Genomic DNA, 18,806 nt, shown 5'->3' on the forward strand with positions numbered 1-18,806 from the left:
TGACTGAAGAAGCAAGTTTATCTGTAAAGGATCTAACCTCCACTCTGGTTCCTAAGAGATGACCTGTGGACCTCATTTTTTGCTTGGAGCTTTGGCCCAGACATTCTGATACTATGATTTATGATGGGGTCACTAGGCAATGCCCTAGTAGTTTTGACTTCTGGAGGAGTTACTGTCTAAAGGTACTAGCTGGGCTTCCAGGAGGGGCTGAGGAGGGCGAAGTCCTCACAGAAACAGACAATAAAGCATTAGGAGAGCTTGCCTGATAGGGAAATGTCTTGACCTAATGCACATGGCTGCACATTATAATTAGAGCAGTCTATACCGCCATGACTCCTCAGAGACCACCAGAAGGCCCGTTTGCTCGTACTTCAAAATTCTATCCTATGTGTCTCCTTGGCTGATTTTAATCCCTATCTTCAACCATCCCTGTGAGCTAGTTCTCAGTAAGTTTTGAGTCCTCTAGCAGGAGTCCTGAAGCTGCAGCAAGTGTCTGAACAGGTGTTCTCAGACGCAAGGACTACCTTGTGGAGACTGCCTTCTTCATTTGGATTAGTTCCAAACTCCAACAAAAGATAACTCTCAAATGTTCCTGAGATGCATCTATACAGAGACTAGAGAGATAACTAGGTGGTTAAGAACACTGACTGCTCTTCCAGAGGTCCTGAGTTCCCAGCAACCCCATAGTGGCTCCCAACCATCTATAGTGGGATCTGATGCCCTCTTCAGGCATGCAGGTATATATGTAGACAGAACACTCATATATAAAAAGTACATAAATAGATAAAACTAAAGAAGGAAAAAGAGGAAGAGGGAGAAGAAGAAGAAGGAGGAGAAGGAGGAGAAGAAGGAGGAGGAGGAGGAGGTAGAGGAGGAGGAGGAGGAGGTAGAGGAGGAGGAGGAGGAGGAGGAGGAGGAGGAGGAGAAGAAGAAGAAGAAGAAGAAGAAGAAGAAGAAGAAGAAGAAGAAGAAGAAGAAGAAGAAGAAGAAGAAGAAGAAGAAGAAGAAGAAGAAGAAGAAGAAGAAGAAGAAGAAGAAGAAGAAGAAAAGCAGCAGCCATTTCTATATGGGCATCTCCTGGCCCAGTGAGGAAGTAAGATGGGATTGACACTGCCTCTGTGTTCTGCATGATTGGCTGATCCAGCCCCATCATCCAGGCCCTTCCTACACATGTAGGAATTATGTGGGTGCAGCATGAACACACACCAGCTAGATATAGAGAGTTATAGGGAGTTACACATGTCAGGCATATTAGCACTGAGGTCACACCACCTTTGGCTTCTGCAGCCCTTGGCCTCCTCCTCCCACTAGAACCTATTTTCTAAGATGCCACCTCAGTTCACAGAAGCCAGGCCAGGCTGGCCATGGTACACAGCCTACTTACAGTCCTTCTGGCCCTCAGGATGAAGCTATGGCAGGCTGTAATACATCCCTCCCCTTCCAGTTCCCTGAGACTACCTACCTTCCTCAGCCAGACCCCTTCCTCAGTGTCCCCAAGTGTGCACCCAGCTTCTAAGGCTCCAATCTATCCATCTGCTATAACCTAGCCTCTTCTTAATTGACACCTCCTGTGGCAATCGATCCATCCAAGTGAACTAATGTCACCATCCTCTCTGGGGCACCATTTTCAAAGGGGCTAAAAAGAGGCCGAGTTTCCTGAAGCAGAAACTGGAAGAAAGTCATCTTCTGAGAGGTGGTGAGTGGAGAACTCTGTGTTGTCATGACTAGGTTATTTTAACCAATAGGAGAAGGCCAGCTCAGAACACAGTGCTTGGTGGTGAAGCATTCTAATTAATGACAGCTAAATAAAAGGCACCAGTTTAGAGACAATGGGTTACAAAGGTCTTAACTATAAGACACTACCACTGGTTAGTAATATTGCCCTCCAGTATGAACACTGGCCATGCATGAAAGGGCTTGATGTTGGCCTTGTCAACACCCCCGACATTGTCCCAAGAGCAATCTCTGGGATTGAACCCAAAACAGCAAAGCACACATCAGGCTCTGCCACAGCACCAGACTGGCCTGACAGAGGGAGCTGCAGGACAGCAGGGCAGCCTGAGCTGTAATCACCCAGCACTGTGAGCGCTCATGGCAAGGGCCACCTGCTGGCTGTCATCTTCCTGCTCCTGTGGGGAGCCAGATTGAGTTCAGGGATAGCAGCCCTGTAGGCTCTAGCTGGCAGAAGACTTCAGTGCTTTAAATCCGATAGCCCTGGGGAATGACATCAGCCGGCTGTTGGCCAGGACATTCAGTCCTTGGCCTGACATCTGAGTCAGAGGACTTCGACTAGCTTGGCTGAGCTTGTGAAGGTCTGCAGCTAACGAGGCCCACAGTACAGCCATAGCTGGGGATGGCCAGCTAGTTCAGTGTGTTCTCAGCCTGCTGTGTGTGGCTGCCTTTAGCCAGTAATAATCACAGCTGTGCCATAGCTCATCACAGGTGGAGCCAAATGCCGAGGGAATGGCAAGGCTGTGTCTACCCCACTTCTCATGGTTGGTGATTAGCCTCACAGTCCTGGCGGTGTAAGCATGTTCTACACGTAGTACATGCCTTTCCTACAGCCCATTGTCTGCGTGAACTCCCCTGAGCTGCGCTGTGAAGGAAATACTGTTTTACCATTATGAGAGTCGTTTTTCTTTCCAATTTTTAGATAGGGGAAAATGAAGGTCAAGATTTAAGACATGCAGCTGTAAGCTATAAGCTCCTCTGCTGCTTAAGGTCATGGCCAGCCCCCACCACCACCACATGAGAGTGCCTGCACTACCTCCATCCCTGTCTCCCGCTGGCCAAGGAATAGACCCAGGGGAGAAGAACCCAATCCTGAGAAGAGACCACAAGCAAATGGGGTTAGGAGAGGTGGGAAACGTGCTTGGCCCACACAGGCTGACAAAGAAGCCAGATGCCAAGCAGGTGGCGTGATGTCTGGCACCAGTCAAAGGACTGAGGTCAGAGAGCTTGCTAGGGACAGCTCCACCCGAGCCTTCACATCCCCGAGGGACAGAGAGGAGTGAATTTCATGAGCTGATATATCCTTGGTGCCGTAGAATGAGTTCCAAGGCCTGCTGAGTTCCCAGCGCTCGCATCAAAGGTGAAACTCTAGAAACACAGGCGTTTATTCATTTTGCAGCTAGCAAAGAATTCTAGTCTCAACGGGAAAGACAAAATGTCCTGACTGAGGGAGGAAGGAAAAGAGCACGGGCTCTGGAAATTATCTGAAATGGAGCATTCTCTGTAGAAGTTTAGCTTGATGGTATTGATTTGATAAATCAATACTAAGAGCCGCATGCTGCTTAATGACAGGCAGTCTGAGAAATGTATCATTCCTCAAGGTGGTCATTGGGAAAGCATCGTAGAGTGTGCTTGTACACACCAGGGTGTAGCATATGCCATCCTAACTGGTGTTTACCCTCACTGAAAACATTACTGCACACCACAATACTTTTTATTTGTTTTATTTATTTATTTATTGTTTTGGTTTTTAAAGACAGGGTTTCTCTATGTAGCCCTGGGTGTCCTGGATGTCGCTCTGTAGAGCAGGCTGGCCTCAAACTCAGAGATCTGCCTGCCTCTGCTGTCTTAATGCTGGGATTAAAGGCGTGCGCCACCACTGCCTGGTTTACAATAATTTACTTTCTTTAAAAAAAAAATAAAAATGTAGCAGGCAATGGTGGTGCACACTTTTAATTCCAACACTCAGGAGGCAGAGGCAAACAGATATATATGAGTTCGAGGCCAACCTGCTCTACAGAACAAGTAGCAGGACAGGATCCAAAGCTACGCAGGAGAAACCCTGTCTCGAAAAACCAAAACTAAGGGGGAGAGAGAGAGAGATAAAAATGTGCTGGGCAGGGGTGGCTCACACTTTTAATCGTAGCACTCAGGAGGCAGAGCCAGATGGATCTCTGAGTTCGAGGCCAGCCTGCTCTACAGAACAAGTGCCAGGACAGCCAAGGCTACACAGAGAAACCCTGTCTCGAAAAACCAAAAACCAAAACAAACAAAAAAAGGGGGGCATGATAAAAGACTGGATTCAAACTATGCCATGCCATATGAATGCCATGAACACACAGGACCTTCATGTTGGGGTAATTGCTCCAAATGTTGGGGTGTTTAGTTGCCTCAGCATGGCCACTATTTCCTAAGCATTATATTCCCACAAAGTACTTGGACATTTTCTCCCTTTCAAATAGTATGTTGGTATTGTTAAGCTCAGCTGTTGTGCAATTAGTTCAAACTCTGAGTTTGTAATTTAAGTCAATGGGGTTACATTATTGTGAATAGAGGATGAGGCGTGCAAATCAAGATGATTAGAATTAATGAGGAGGAGCACAGCTCAGAGTGAAAGGGTGGCTAAATCCTCCCCTCCATGGGAAGAATACTTTACAAAAAAACAAAACAAGAAAAAAAAAAAAACTGAATCCGATACTTACAGATGGGTCCCACTTCTAGGAGATTGTCAAAAGAGCAGCAAGATGTGGTCCCCAGTGTAGCAACCACCTAGGAAGTAAAAAAAAAAAAAAAAAAAAAAAAAAAACATTTTATCTCCCTTGTTGCCATTTTTTAAAAAATATTTATTTATTTATTATGTATACAATATTCTGTCTGTGTGTATGCCTGAAGGCCAGAAGAGGGCACCAGACCTCATTGCAGATGGTTGTGAGCCACCATGTGGTTGCTGGGAATTGAACTCAGGACCTTTGGAAGAGCAGGCAATGCTCTTAACCACTGAGCCATCTCTCCAGCCCCCCATGTTGCCATTTTTATAACCCAGCACCTCTTCCACAGCCATTGCCAGTGGATAACCCAGGCACAATGCAAATGAATGTTTATGTGGAGATGGAAACCCATGAATCTGTGTTTAATCTTTGGGTTAAAGTATTTTAGCAGAAAAAGAGAGCAAACCTATGAACATCATTCTCATCTGTGGACTGGAAAGATAAGCAAAAGACCTGAGTTCAAATCCCTCGCTTAGGGGCTGGAGAGATGGCTCAGTGGTTAAGAGTATTGACTGCTCTTCCAAAGGTCCTGAGTTCAATTCCCAGCTACCACATGGTGGCTCACAACCATCTGAGATGAGGTCTGGTGCCCTCTTCTGGACTACAGGCATACATGCAGACAGAATATTGTGTACATAATAAAATAAATAAATATTAAAAAAAAAAAACAAATCCCTCGCTTACAAATACAACCTAGGCATGGCCCCGCATGCTTGTAACTCCAACATTGGGAGACAGACACTGGTGGATGTTGGGGACTTTCTGGTCAGTTGACTTGGCCAAAACAGTGGGCATTATGTTCAGTGAGAGGCCCTACCTAAAAAAAATAATACAAGGGCTGGAGAGATGGGTCATCAGTTAAGAGCACTTGCTGCTCTTATAAAAGACACAGGTTTGATTCCCAGTGATTCCCAGAACCCCCGTGGCTTGTCACAATTGTCCATAACTCCAGTTTCAGGGGATCCAGTGGGCACCATGGGCACCAGGCCACACATGACGCACATACATGCAGGCAAAACATACACACACACACAAACACACACTCTACCATAAATATACACCAGTCTGAGCTCTGCCCTGTGAGGCTAGGAAGTGCTGATTTTGGCAGATGAACTCACATTTGACCTATAAAAAGTTTTCAGGGAATGGTTCCTTGAATAGAAATGAAGGAATTTAGTCATGTGAATTCCCATATGCTACTTCATCAGCTTTACCTGTTGGAGATAAGAACATAGTTCCCATAGAATCAAGAGTTTAGATATTTTCACCCATTTTGGTGTGTGCATGAGTGTGCATGTATGTATACAAAGCACAGAGAAAGCACATCAGAGGTGACACATACTGAGGCCAGCTGGGGTGTGTGGAGGTGTGGACCCACACATCAGAACATTGTTCAAGAGTGTGCCTCTATGTCCTTACTCTAGGACTTTTCTCTTTTTTTAAAATTATTTATTTATTTATTTATTCATTATGTATACAATATTCTGTCTGTGTGTATGCCTGCAGGCCAGAAGAGGGCACCAGACCCCATTACAGATGGTTGTGAGCCACCATGTGGTTGCTGGGAATTGAACTCAGGACCTTTGGAAGAGCAGGCAATGCTCTTAACCTCTGAGCCATCTCTCCAGCCCCTCTGGGACTTTTCTTATCCAGAATTCCATTGCTCTCAAAGATTTGCTTCAGGGCTGGAGAGATGGCTCAGTGGTTAAGAGTACTGTCTCCCTTCTGGAGGACCTGGATTCAATTCCCAGCACCCACATGGCAGCTAACAACTAACTGTAACTCCAAGATCTGACACCATCACACAGAGATACATGCAGGCAAAATACCAATGTATGTAAAATATAAATAAATTATATTTTAAAAAAAAAATCAAAGATTTGCTTCAACCTTCAAAAGCTCTGTGAGAAAGTTCTACTGGTGCTGGCCATGATGCTAAAGAGTATTCTGAGAAAACATGGAGTACTGTGGGTCATGCAATGTGAAATAAGACCTGGACTTCACTGTAAAATCCATCCTCTCAGTGCCTTGAGATGCTGGTACCCATGGTGTTCATTTGTGTGACTGTCTCCTTCTCCAGGCCCACAATGTTCTTAAAGCCAGGTCTTTATGTTGATGGGAATTTGTACCTTGCTAGACCTGCAATAGATGCTAAAATGTATTTGCTGAACTGACAAGGTCCAAATGACAAGAAAAAGTCTTGTTTATGAAAGCCAAGGCCCAGCCGGATTCATAGAGGCCATGGTGTTGAGAGAGTGAACTTTCTCCTCAGGCTTGACGGAAACATGAAATTTCGTGCACCCTTGTGTCCAGAGCACATCAAATGTCAAGGGTGCATAACTGTTCAAGTCTCTCCAGAAATAGTGTCACACAAAGCTATTTGAACAAAGTTTGCACCCTTGTGTCAAGTCCCCTGCTCCAATAATATCAGCTACACCGCAGGACCCAAGTGTTAACTTCGGCAGGTCAGAAATTCAGGCATAGTTATCTGGAACGGCCTTTCTGGCTCCATTACACAGATGACAACCTCTTTTTGTTCTGAAAGCCGAACCTGCCTCTCAGCAAGATTCTACTGTCTTGCTGGGTAACCCAGCATCTGTGGGTCATTCACTCGACTGCCTGGGCCCTGCTACTCACAGAGAGGCCTGGGTGGGTGGAGATACTTGGCACTATTTCTCATCGGGTACCTTTGAGTACTACTGAGTACTACGGGGGACTACCAGGGACAGAGTTTTTCTGTCCCCAGTTGTAAGAGAGAGTAGCAAGGCAGGTGCTGGCAGGGCTCTAGCAGCCTCTCTCTCTAACAGCCATCTGTATCCACAAAGATCAGCTCCTAACAGACCTGGCCTCAGGCTCAACAGAGGCAAGCATTTAAATACAGGCTTTGCGATAATGTGTGTCTGGTGACTCAGCAGATGATGAAGTCACCCCATGAAGGTAGTTTGTTATCTTATTCACAGCCCCAGGGAAGAGGAGCCTGTTGTGCTGTGGGGTGGACTATAGAGGACACATGCAGAAACTCCAGGACTTGTGGGATGTGGGGGCATGCGGCCTTTCCCTTGGTACTCATGGGAAGTTACAGACAAGGCAGGCAAAGAGAAGCTGCTTTGACTAAATTTTAGAGTCTCAGGCTGCCTTTAATTATTCGGTACCTGGCTGTTTCAGAGGTAAACAGGAAGACAGCACCCTGAAGAAAGAACCTCACTGAGGCTCTTCCTTGTTTAGTGCGCATATAAATAGCATATGAATATTGGATTTGCCACTCAGTCTTTGATTCAGAAGAGGAAGGCTCTCTAGGGACATCATTGCATCAGAAAAGCAATAAAGGCCGTGAGTGGTGACACAGGCTGCTATTCTAGCTTTCAGGGGTGGAGGCAGTGACATCTCAAGTTTGAGGTCAGTTTGGACTATGTAGGAAAACCATCTCAGGGCAGGGAAGACGGCTCAGCAGGTAAAGCTTCTTGCCACCCAGCTTGATGACCTAGGCTTGGTTTCCAGGACCCTTGTGGTGGAAAGAGAGAGTTGCTTTCTGCAAGTTATCCTCTGGCCTCCACATATACAAAAAATAAATGCTTCTCTCTCTCTCTCTCTCTCTCTCTCTCTCTCTCTCTCTCTCTCTCTCTCTCTCTCTCTCAAAAGAACAAAAATCAAAAGAGAGAAAGAGAGCCCCGGGTATGAAGCCCAGTTGTTTTGCCTTACTGGACTGCTTGCCAGGCCCCATCTACCTCACTCACAATGTAAAATAATGGGCACAGGACTTGTCCAGTGTGCAAGGTACCAGTGGGCTTCCAAGCTCCCTGTTTCCAGGCTTTCCTGGAGCTTCAGACTCCTCTAAATCTCAACCTGGTGTCTTCACTTCATGCATTCAACCTTCTCCACCCTTGCCTCATTTGTACAAGATGAGTCACGCTGTGGGCCTCAGGCACACGGGTGGCTTCTCTCTGCTCTCTGTAATCGCATCCTGATATTTAACTAAATATTAAAATGCCTTGCTTTAGGTACCTGGATAACTAGGTCGGTTCGTCATAGGACTTTTAAAAATGCTTCATCTGTGTTAGTCTGGGTAAAACTGCAATTTCAGTAAAAACAGATTGACTCGAGACATTAATACTGCGTTATCGTCTCCATGTGTGTCTCTTAGAGATGACATGACTGTAATGTAGCAATTGCTTAAGCTTCATCTCATTTTCTCATCGAAACACTAATTGTCCTAAGTACAATAATTTCTGCTGTTAAATTCAGACATGTTAAACATTTGCTTGTTAAAATCAGCTTTTATCTATTACTGGGTGCACAAAGAATATAGAGGATGATTTCTGCCAAATATGATTACTGCTTATCGCCTGAGATGAGCTTTTGGTCAACATAAATGTTCGTTCTTAGATTTGCACACAAAGTATTGATTTATTTATAATGAGCTTGAAACAACGGCACACAAACAATAACATTCTTCCCTGTTCTGGAAGGAGCCTTGCTGGAGAATAAGAAATGAGCGACTGTTTTTAATGTTTCGCTGGTGAAGTCTGGTTGCTCTGAGTGTCTCCTGAGTAGATCATCACAATGGCCTTAGATGGGCTCACAATCATAAAGAAGATGCCAGAGTAGGTATTCGTCCAAGAGCGCGTGGCCAGGGACAGATTAATGCTGATACCACTATCCACACCTTTGGGAGACAGTGGTCCCGAGTGCTTGCCACGGACCCCTGTCCACTTGAAGTGCGGAGAGTTGTGAACAGGCAGGGAGACCTAAGATGGCGAATCATCAGGGGGTTGCATGGACAGTGTTCTAATGGCTTGTCCACGTGCCACACAGCTACAAGTCAGCCTGTCCTAATTCTCAGAAGCCATATTAAAGCTAGCACCTGCTCTGCTCCAGGCTCTGATTACCCCGGCTCAGCAGCGCTCAGTGACGCTAACCTGATTTCAGTGTGCTCTGCAGAGCCCTAATCACATTTGTGCAGCAGGAGGGGGCAGGAGCCAGAGCAAACCTCTATCTTCAGAGCCTGCGGCCTTTCTGCTAGTGACAGAGCCTGTGTGACCTCCTCCCCTGCTGTCCCCACCCCGCCAGCCCTTTTCCCTCACGTACGTGCCTTGCGGGCATTGCCCTTTGCTGATGTTATTAGGTTGGCTTTATTGGAGAAGCAAACTATCATGAAGAAAATAGAAAGAGAGACGCTTTATTGTAGGACTCTGGTCCATGGAAGGACAAAGTCAGTGTTTTTAGGCAGATCAGACTCTGCCAAATATGCCTCTATTCTAACTAGAGGGTATCCAGCTTGAGGGGCCTGCAACTCTTGACATAAACTGAAGATAACACACCTGTAACACACATGTACACATGCAAATACTTCTGACCACCACGGAGCATTAGGGAACAAGGCCTAGCTACTGCTCCTTCCTTCTGGGACAAAAGGCTGTGTCCTAGTTGAACAGTCCCAAGCTTGCACCTTGAAATAGCAAACCATTTGCACTGTCTCAAATATCCTGTACTCGTTCACACTGATGAACATTGTCAGTCCTCATTCCTTTAACAAAAAAATGAAATGTACCAGGAATCTCTGCCTGTCCAACTTTTAGGATATAGTTGCTATAGTGTTGCTTGGCAACAAAGGCATTATTGATCCTCTCCAAAGCTGATTGCATTGATGTAGGAGTTCATTCTGTGTGCTGTGATTACCATTAATGAATAAAGAAAACTGCTTGGACCTATAACAGGGCAGAACTTAGGTAGACGGGGGTGGCAGGGTGGGGGGAACTAAACTGAATTCTGGGAGAAAGAAGGGCAGAGTAAGAGAGAAGCCATGTAGCCCTGCTGGAGAAAGACGCTGAAACTTTAGCCACTAAGCCACAGCCAGGTGGTGATACACAGATTAATAGAAATGGGTAAAATTAATATGTAAGAGTTAGCCAATAAGAAGCTAGGAAACAAACAAGCGGCCTCCTTCAACATGGCATCTTCTACTCTTGTCTGTATTTATAGTTATCATGAAATGGTGCAAAGACCAGGCATATCTATATCATTGCCGTGAAAAACCATTCCAAGAGGAAATAGATGATGGTTGGTCAGATACCCTCAGGGCTGGTAAAGGTACACAGAGATACAAGCATTTGTCAAATGTTTGAATGCTTGAATAAACTGTGACACTTCCCTTTGTGTGAATGCATAGGACTGGTGATATCTGTGACTTCTGTCTGCAAAAACGGCAAGGTTCTTTCTCCTCAAATATTTTTTCCAGTTTAGTTCATTAAAGCACAGTTCAAAAAAAAATGGCATATTGTTTCTCTCTCCCCTCCTGCATGAAAATAAATCTGGACTCTATTTCGATGAACTGCGCAGTCTTCACTTCAGTGCTTCTCCTTATTTGGTTTCTCCAGCTGAGCACACGAATACAGTTGACCCTCTGTATCTGAGGTTTGATTTGAGGTTGAGTTCTAACAACTTGACACTGCTTAGGTGGCCAGGAATCTGAGACTAAATAGGCCACGGACCTAGGAGAAAAACCAAACAGTACTGTTCTGTGACATGAACGTATCAATAAAGTGAGCCCTAATGACATCCCGCTCTACTCATAGATCACTGTCTTGCTCAGTCCTCATCAGAGAAGCTTCCTCCTGCAGTAGACAGGAGCTAACACCACTGGACAGTGTGAAGAGAGTGCGAGACCTTGGGACACTCGGCTCTAAAAGGGAGGTCTTCACCCCATCACACCCCTATACCCAAGAGGAGGCAAAAAGGTTGGTAAGAGCCAGAGAGGATGAACGGCACTAAAGAAACAGTGTCTTCCAGAAACAACAGGACTAATGCATATATGAACTCGCAGGGACTGTGGCAGCATTCACAGGACTGCACAGGGCTAAACTAGACAGGGTCTCAGTACTGAGCTGGGGAAGCACACAGGAACTTCCACCCACGGCTAATGATCTAGCTCTAAGTAACAACTGCTTGCAAAGGGAAAGTTAGTCTCACTGGGCATACAAAACCACACTTAAGGGCAGGCACTTGCGCAGCAGGAGACGGCCAGTGCAAAGTCAACTCAAAAGTGGTTCTGAAGGTTTTTGTTTCGTTTTGTTTTGTCTCATCTTGCTTTATGTTGACTCTTTTTTTTCTTTCTTGTATATTGTGGCTTCTAATTTTGTGGTTTTATGGTATGCGTGTGTAAGTATTTCTTGTGATCTTTCTTTGTTTCTCATTTCTTTTTTTTTTTTAAATTTTATTAGCAGTAGTAATTTTTTTTTTTCCAGACAGTTTCTGTAGCTTTGGTGCCTGTCCTGGTACTCCCTCTGTAAACCAGTCTGGCTTCAAACTCACAGAAATCCACCTGTCTCTGCGACCTTAGTGCTGGAAATAAAGGTGTGCATCACCACCACCTGGCCCTTCTTTTTTGTTTGTTAGCTTGTTCATTTTATTTTGTTATTTTTATTTTTAGTAGTATTATTTGCCTGCTTGTTTTCTTAAGAGAAACAATGTGTGGGGTTGGAAAGGTGAGGAGGTGGGGGAACTGGGAGGAGATGAGAGAGGGGAAACCATGATTAGAATATATTGTACAAAAATAACTATTGCCAATTAAAAGTGAAATTTTAAAAATATTAGGAAAAAAAATCTAGAAAGTTCCAAGAAGAAACACTTTTATTTGCTGGGCATGAAGTATCATGTGCCGAATCATGAATAAAAAATGATGTGTAGGCATTGCTTTAGACATCAGAAGCCCTTAAAATACATAGGAAGACACGAAGGTTATATGCGCATACGGTGGGCTTTCATATAAGGCACCTGAGCATCCACAGGCATCCTGGAAACAGTATCCTGTGGATAATGAAATACATCTGAATGCATAAACCTCTCATTTCTGTACATTTTCCACAAGCCCACTGTATATACTGAATGTAAACATTTCATTACAAAAAAATTAAACTGAGCCCAGTACTGCAGGAAATTTGAGAGTGTGCTGGTTAGTTTTTTGTCAACTTGACACAAGCAAGGGAATAGGGAACCTCAACTGAGAAAATGCTCCTATCAAATTAGCCTGTAAGCAAGTCTGTGGGGGCATTTTCTTGATTAATGTGTGATGTGAGAGGGCCAAGCTCACTATGGGAGTTGCTACCTCTGGGCAGAAGGTCTGGATTGTATAAGAAAACCGAGCACACCACGAGAACAAGCCAGTAAGCAGGATTCCTCCATGGCCTCTGTTTTACTTCCTGCCTCCAGGTTTCTGACTTGAGATCCTGCCCTGACTTCCTTTCAAACTGACTGTGATTGGGTTGTGTAAGTTAAATAAACACTTTCAGCCCTAGGTTGCATTTGGTCAGTGTTTATCACTGCAACAGAAAACAAAATAGGACAGGGGATATTATCCACCACATAGACAGAAATTAGAAAGGCAGAAGTAAGTCTTTTCCTATCAATCATCACTAGGAAGAATAGACGGACTGGGGAAATTGCTCAGTTGGTAAAGTATCTGCCATGCAAGCATGAGGATTGGAATTTGACCCCCAGCATCCATGTAAAAAGTTGGGTGTGGTGGTATGCGCCTGTAATCCCAGAGCTTGGGGAGGGGGTGAGAACAGGTGAGTGTCTAGAGCTCACTTCATCACCTAACCCAGCTCCAAGGTTCAGGGAAGGACCCTGTCTCAGAAATTCAGATGGAGAATAACCGAAAAAAGATATCCAACACTGACATCTGTTTTCCACACGTCCACACACAAGGACACTTTTACACATACTACTACATATACATACACGCATGCACATGGACATGCATACACTACACCAAACACAAACAAACAAAAAAAAGACTACAGGGGCTGGAGAGATGGCTCAGAGGTTAAGAGCATTGCCTGCTCTTCCAAAGGTCCTGAGTTCAACTCCCAGCAACCACATGGTGGCTCACAACCATTTGCAATAGGGTCTGGTGCCCTCTTCTGGCCTGCAGGCATACACACAGACAGAATATTGTATACATAATGAATAAATAAATAAATAAATAAAAGACTACAAACTCTGGTATATGTTACAACAACCCTGAAGACCTTATGCTAAGTGAAAAATATCCTTCATGAAAAGAGGTATTTTAAGGTACTTGAAGAATAAAATTCATAGACACACAAAATACAAGCGATTTCCAGGAGCTTAAGGGAGTGGACGTTACTATTTATTTAATGGACACAAAATTTCAATCTTGTGAGAAGAAAGGAATTTGATGCATTGACAAAGGGTAATGATTGCATATATACTAATCATTTGAACATTTGTTAGTTTAGTAAGGTGCACATGCAGGTGCAGAGTTGCAAAGAAGAGTTGTAATATTAGCTTCTAGAATAAAACAATAACAATGATTATTTTGAAAGTTCATATTTCATAACAGACAACCAGATGGTTCCTGGCCTACAGTAGTGTGACTCCAAACTTTTCAAACTCATGGAAGTATGGCAGTGATATACAGCTGAAACCTTAGGTCTAATGTACTAAACAGCACTGAAAAACACATTTGGAAGTGGTTAATGTATTTTATACTATGTGTGTTTCCCCTAAATCAAAATTTAAAAAAAAATTCACAGAGGATAAAGTGGGGACAACATAGCAATAACTAAAGAGGAACTTTTCATGATGCCAAAGGGTCAGTTCCCCCAAGGAAACAACAGCCCTTATTGGTATGCATCCCTCAACAAAATACAGGAATTAAAAATTGATAGACCTGTACAAAGAAACAGATGAGCCAACCCTCGCAGTTAAAGACTCTTAATACTCTTCTACCAGGAACAGATAGATCCAAGAGACAGAAATTTGATAAAGATGTACTTGAATTGAAAAGTACCATCAATCATTTGATCTAATTAAATCTGTAAAATACTTCATATAATGATCATAGAATATCTTCTTCACATGTTTACGTGGAACATTTACTAACTCAAGCCACTTTCTGGGTCATGGAACACATCTCAATAAATTTGAAAGAATAGATATTGTACAAGATATAGTCTTAAATTACAGTGGAATTTAATGAGAAATCAGTGACCAAAATATAGCTAGATTACACCCCAAATTCTGAATAATCATAAAACCCATTTCTAAATGTCTTAGGAAAATTCTCAAAAAAAATACTAAAAAGTACTTCAGCTCGTAGAAAATGACACTACAATTCAAGATAATTTATCACCAAGTGAAATTGCTTAGAGAGAGATTTATAGCACTGAATGCATCTACTTGAATAAAGAAAATCTAAAATCTATTGCCCAAGTGATCACCTTAGAAAACTAGTAAAAGAAGAAAATTAAGTGCAAAATGAACATAAGAAAATAGAAAGAAGTGTCAATAAATCAATGAAATGGAAAATAGTAAAAACTTGATTCTTTGAAAAGATCAAGAAATATGATGGCCTTCTAGCCATATTAGCTAAAACAAAACAGTAAAGTCACAAATTACTAATATTAAAATTGAAACTGGAATCATCATTGCTGATCTCATTGACACTGGAATGATAATAAAGAATATGATGGGCTCTAATCTCATAGACATTAAAGAAATAATAGGAAATACCATGGGCTCAGTGTCCACAAATTTAAAGACTCAAATGAAATGCATAAATTTCTTGAAAGACTTAATGTAAATATTGCATAAAGATAAATAGATAATCTCAGTAGAGCTGAATGTATTGAAATTGTGTCTGTAGTCAGTAACTTCCAAAAAAAAAAAAAAATAGCACACCATGCCCAACTGGACTCCTTGGTTGCTCCATTGATCAACGTGATAATAGCCATGAGTCTCATGACTGATATTGACAATTGAATCTAAAATTTATAATCAAGAGTCAAAAACCTCAAAAAACAACAAAATTATTTTTGAACAATAATATCAGAGTTCTGATTCCACCTTAGCCAATGTACTACAAACCTGCAATAACCAAGACAATGTGGTCTTCTAGAAAAAGAAAGAAAAGGCCAGACCAACAGACCAGAAATAGGTCTACACATGTAAGCCAAGCGTTGACAAAGGAAAAATGGTTGTTTAATGGAGGAAGTGTAATTTTTCAACCGACAACACTGGAACAACGGCCCATCACAACACACACACACACACACACACCCTCAAAGGACTCTAAACACATTTTCCTTCTTTCACAAAAATCAGCTGAAAGTAGATGATAAATTTGAGCATAAAGTAGAAAACTACAAAGCTCCTAGACTGTAACTCTGGAGAAAATCTATCTGGTCATGGTGTTGAATCAGTTGGCTGGAGTTCTTTTGTTCTGTTTATACAGAAATAATGTGTAGCCAAGGAGACAACCTTCAAGTTCTGGGCGCTTTTGTTCCCCTTGGTGTTTTGCAGCCGTGAGTGATGGCAGCAAGCAGGTGGGAGCAGCAGCAGGTGGTACCTTCTAGTGTTACAGTCTTCATGCATGCCTTGGATATTGGGACTCTAAGCCCTGTACGTGCTCCAGCCCTTGTGTAAGCCTAGAAAGCTGGGATTTTTCAGCCCTTGGTTGTAATTAGGGTTGAAGTTTGTGGGCAGCGGGAGAATAAGGATTTCTCAGCTCTTGACAGCAACCAGTGTCACAGATCTTGTGTAGGCCAAGGAAGTTGGGATTCCTTAACCCCATACCCTGCCCAGTGCTACGTGCTAGCCCTGGGGCATCTGAGCCCTTTGGTCCTAAAGATCTGACAGTTCTCTGGAATTCCTCTGGCAACCAGGGCCTGCAGTTTTTCTTTTCTGACACCGTCTAGTCTTTTATCCTCCTTCCGTCTCAGCTGTCCACCCTCTCCTGCCGCCCCTCTTCTTGGGCCCTTCTTCAGCCCGCCCTAGCTGCTCTCAGACTGTTCATCTGATTCTTCCTCAGCTGTCAAGCAGCTGCCTTGCCTCTTTCACAGCCCGGCCTGCTCAACTGTCACTGCCACTGCCACTCTGCTGCCTTTGCCACCATTGCTGCTCTCTCTCTCTCTCTCTCTCTCTCTCTCTCTCTCTCTCTCTCTCTGCCGCTCGGCTACACTACTGGGGGGGGGGAACCACTGGAGAGAATCTTTTTATTAGGCCCTAATATTGCAGCTCCAGGGAAGACAGCACAAGAGAGTACGTCGGAGCTGATACACTTAGTAGGCTGGAAAACCTGGGAGCACAGCCTGAAGAGAGGCATTTAGGCAGAAACTGCCATTTGTTTTGGCCCCACGTAGTTTGGTCTCTTAGCACCAATTACACCACTGAGACTTCAGTGGGATCAGTCACAGCCTTGCTATTTTACCACCGGTCACAGTAGTTCCTTTGCTAGGCCAGCATAGGTGTGGTTTCTTTTTGGCCCAAGTGAAAATGGTTGTGGTGTTATACAGAGCTCATGGAAGCATGGGTTAGCAAGAAGGCTGCCACGAACGCTTTCCATCAACCCCCGCTGGAGTAGTCGGGGCAATCAGCTAAGGCTGGCTGTCTTGTAGTTCTCCTAGGGCATCTGTGAAATGTTCTCCATGGCTGGTGCTAGCATGAGGGTAGCTGACTATTTGACGGACGGTTCTGTTGCAGCTAAGGCAGCAAAAGGGAGTCTAAGGCTGCTAATTAGGGAGTCAAACCATGTCATTCGCCTGTGTGTTTAATTATTTATGAGAAATGAGCATCGCAAGGAGTTCTTCAGGACTTTGTCATTAACACTAACAGTGTTTTGCTGTTGCTGTGAGCTTGCTTTTTTATCAGCAGTGTTTAACACTGCTTTGGGAAGGGAAACAGTCCTCTCACCATCTTGCGTATAACACCAAAGGCCTGGCCCGCGGGAAGAATTGATAAATTGCACTTCACTGAAATTAGATATGTTTAACCAAAGACAGAAGACACGATTCAGAGAGTATAATAACAAGCTAAAGGCTGTGAGCAGACGTCTGGAAACCACAAAATCAGTATGGAAACTTTTTGTTCTATTTTTCTTCTGGGAACTGGGGCTATGGCTTGACTATGGAATGTCCCTCACAGGCTTATGTATTTCAACACTTGCACAGATGGTCGTACAGCTTTAGAATGTTGTAGAACATTCCGGACATGGGGCCTTGCTATGGGAAATGGGTCATTGCGGGGCAGGCCTTATGGGTTCTTGGCCAGCTCCCTTCTTGCCTGAGCTCTCTGCTTTTTGATGCTGATATGATCAAACAGCTGTCTCACATTCCAGCTGCCCTCCAAGCAGCCCCTGCTGCCATCTGATAGGCTGTGTCCCTGAAACCACGCTCCAGAATAATCCTTTCCTTCTTGAGTTATTTCTGTTAGGTATTCTGTGGTAGCAGCAGCCTAAAACTGCCCTATCAAAATCAATCTGTTACTTAAAAAAAAAATCAACCCAGGTTTTGACATTGGTGGTTTTTGAAGGAGAGAGTCAGTTTCTTTAAGGGAGCAGCTCCTGGTATGTCAACTGTTCTTCCAGTGGATGGTCTCACACCCATGGGCAAAACAGAGTAGACTCAGTGGGTTATTAAAAAAGAAAAAGAAAAGACAAGACAAGTTTAGGAGTAGAGAGAGATGCAAGTAGTTCTGAAAAGAGAAACTTTTCTTTAGGGAGTGCCTTGTGCAAAAGTCTCAGGGAATTCATAAAAAATTTTATTTTAAAATGAAAACATTTAAAAAATCAACATAAGGGCTGGAAAGATGACTTGGCAGCTGAGAGCACATACTGTTTTTGCAGAAGATCCAATTTCAGTTCCTAGCACCCGTTATGGGGCAGCTCACAGCCGCCTGTTACTACCTGTAGCTCCAAAGGAACCCAACACCTTCCTCTGGACTCTGGGGGTAAATGTATAACCCCCATACATACTCATACATACAGATCCACACACACATACACATATTCCTGCACATAGACACACACGCTTTAAAAAGTCTTTAAAATTCCATCAACCATTTAGAACATGGACAAAAGAAATGGCTTCACATCTAACAAAAAAATGGATGGATGGTGCATATCCATATGAAAAGATATTTAACACCGAAAGCCACCAGAAAAATGATTACACCCCTCAGAGATATTACCCTCCTAGATAGAAGTAAAATAAAAAAAAATGACCACACCAAAAGACTTGCAAGGAAGCAAAAGCATCTAATTTTTTCAAGCTAAATAGTGGGTATGCAAAACAAGACAGTCAGTCCAGAGAACATTGTGTTAATTTCTTTAAAAATGTATCCCAAAGATATAAGACTATTTCTCTATACAAATGCCTATGCATTGATATTCACAGATATTTGATTTGCAGTAGTCGGAAAATGAGAGCAAATCAAAGCATTTCTCAGTAGGTGATGGGCGAACAAGGCGTGGGTTAAACACAGCCTGGTACCAAATCTGCGGCAGAGCAG

At 43.5% G+C, this 18,806-nt stretch overlaps 1 protein-coding gene across 3 annotated transcripts in view; it reads right to left on the bottom strand.

The window, feature by feature from the left end:
* The window catches only part of Ddc (dopa decarboxylase), an 88,251-nt gene that overhangs the window by 28,669 nt on the left and 40,776 nt on the right, over positions 1-18,806 (bottom strand). For all 3 annotated transcript variants that reach the window (XM_038323391.1, XM_042054788.1, XM_038323400.1), the window contains one exon: positions 4,434-4,500. In XM_038323391.1, coding sequence (XP_038179319.1) covers positions 4,434-4,500 — 67 coding nt within the window. The remainder of the gene's footprint in view (positions 1-4,433; positions 4,501-18,806) is intronic.

The sequence above is a fragment of the Arvicola amphibius genome, chromosome 1 (assembly GCF_903992535.2).
Source record: "Arvicola amphibius chromosome 1, mArvAmp1.2, whole genome shotgun sequence".
Lineage (NCBI taxonomy): Eukaryota > Metazoa > Chordata > Mammalia > Rodentia > Cricetidae > Arvicola > Arvicola amphibius.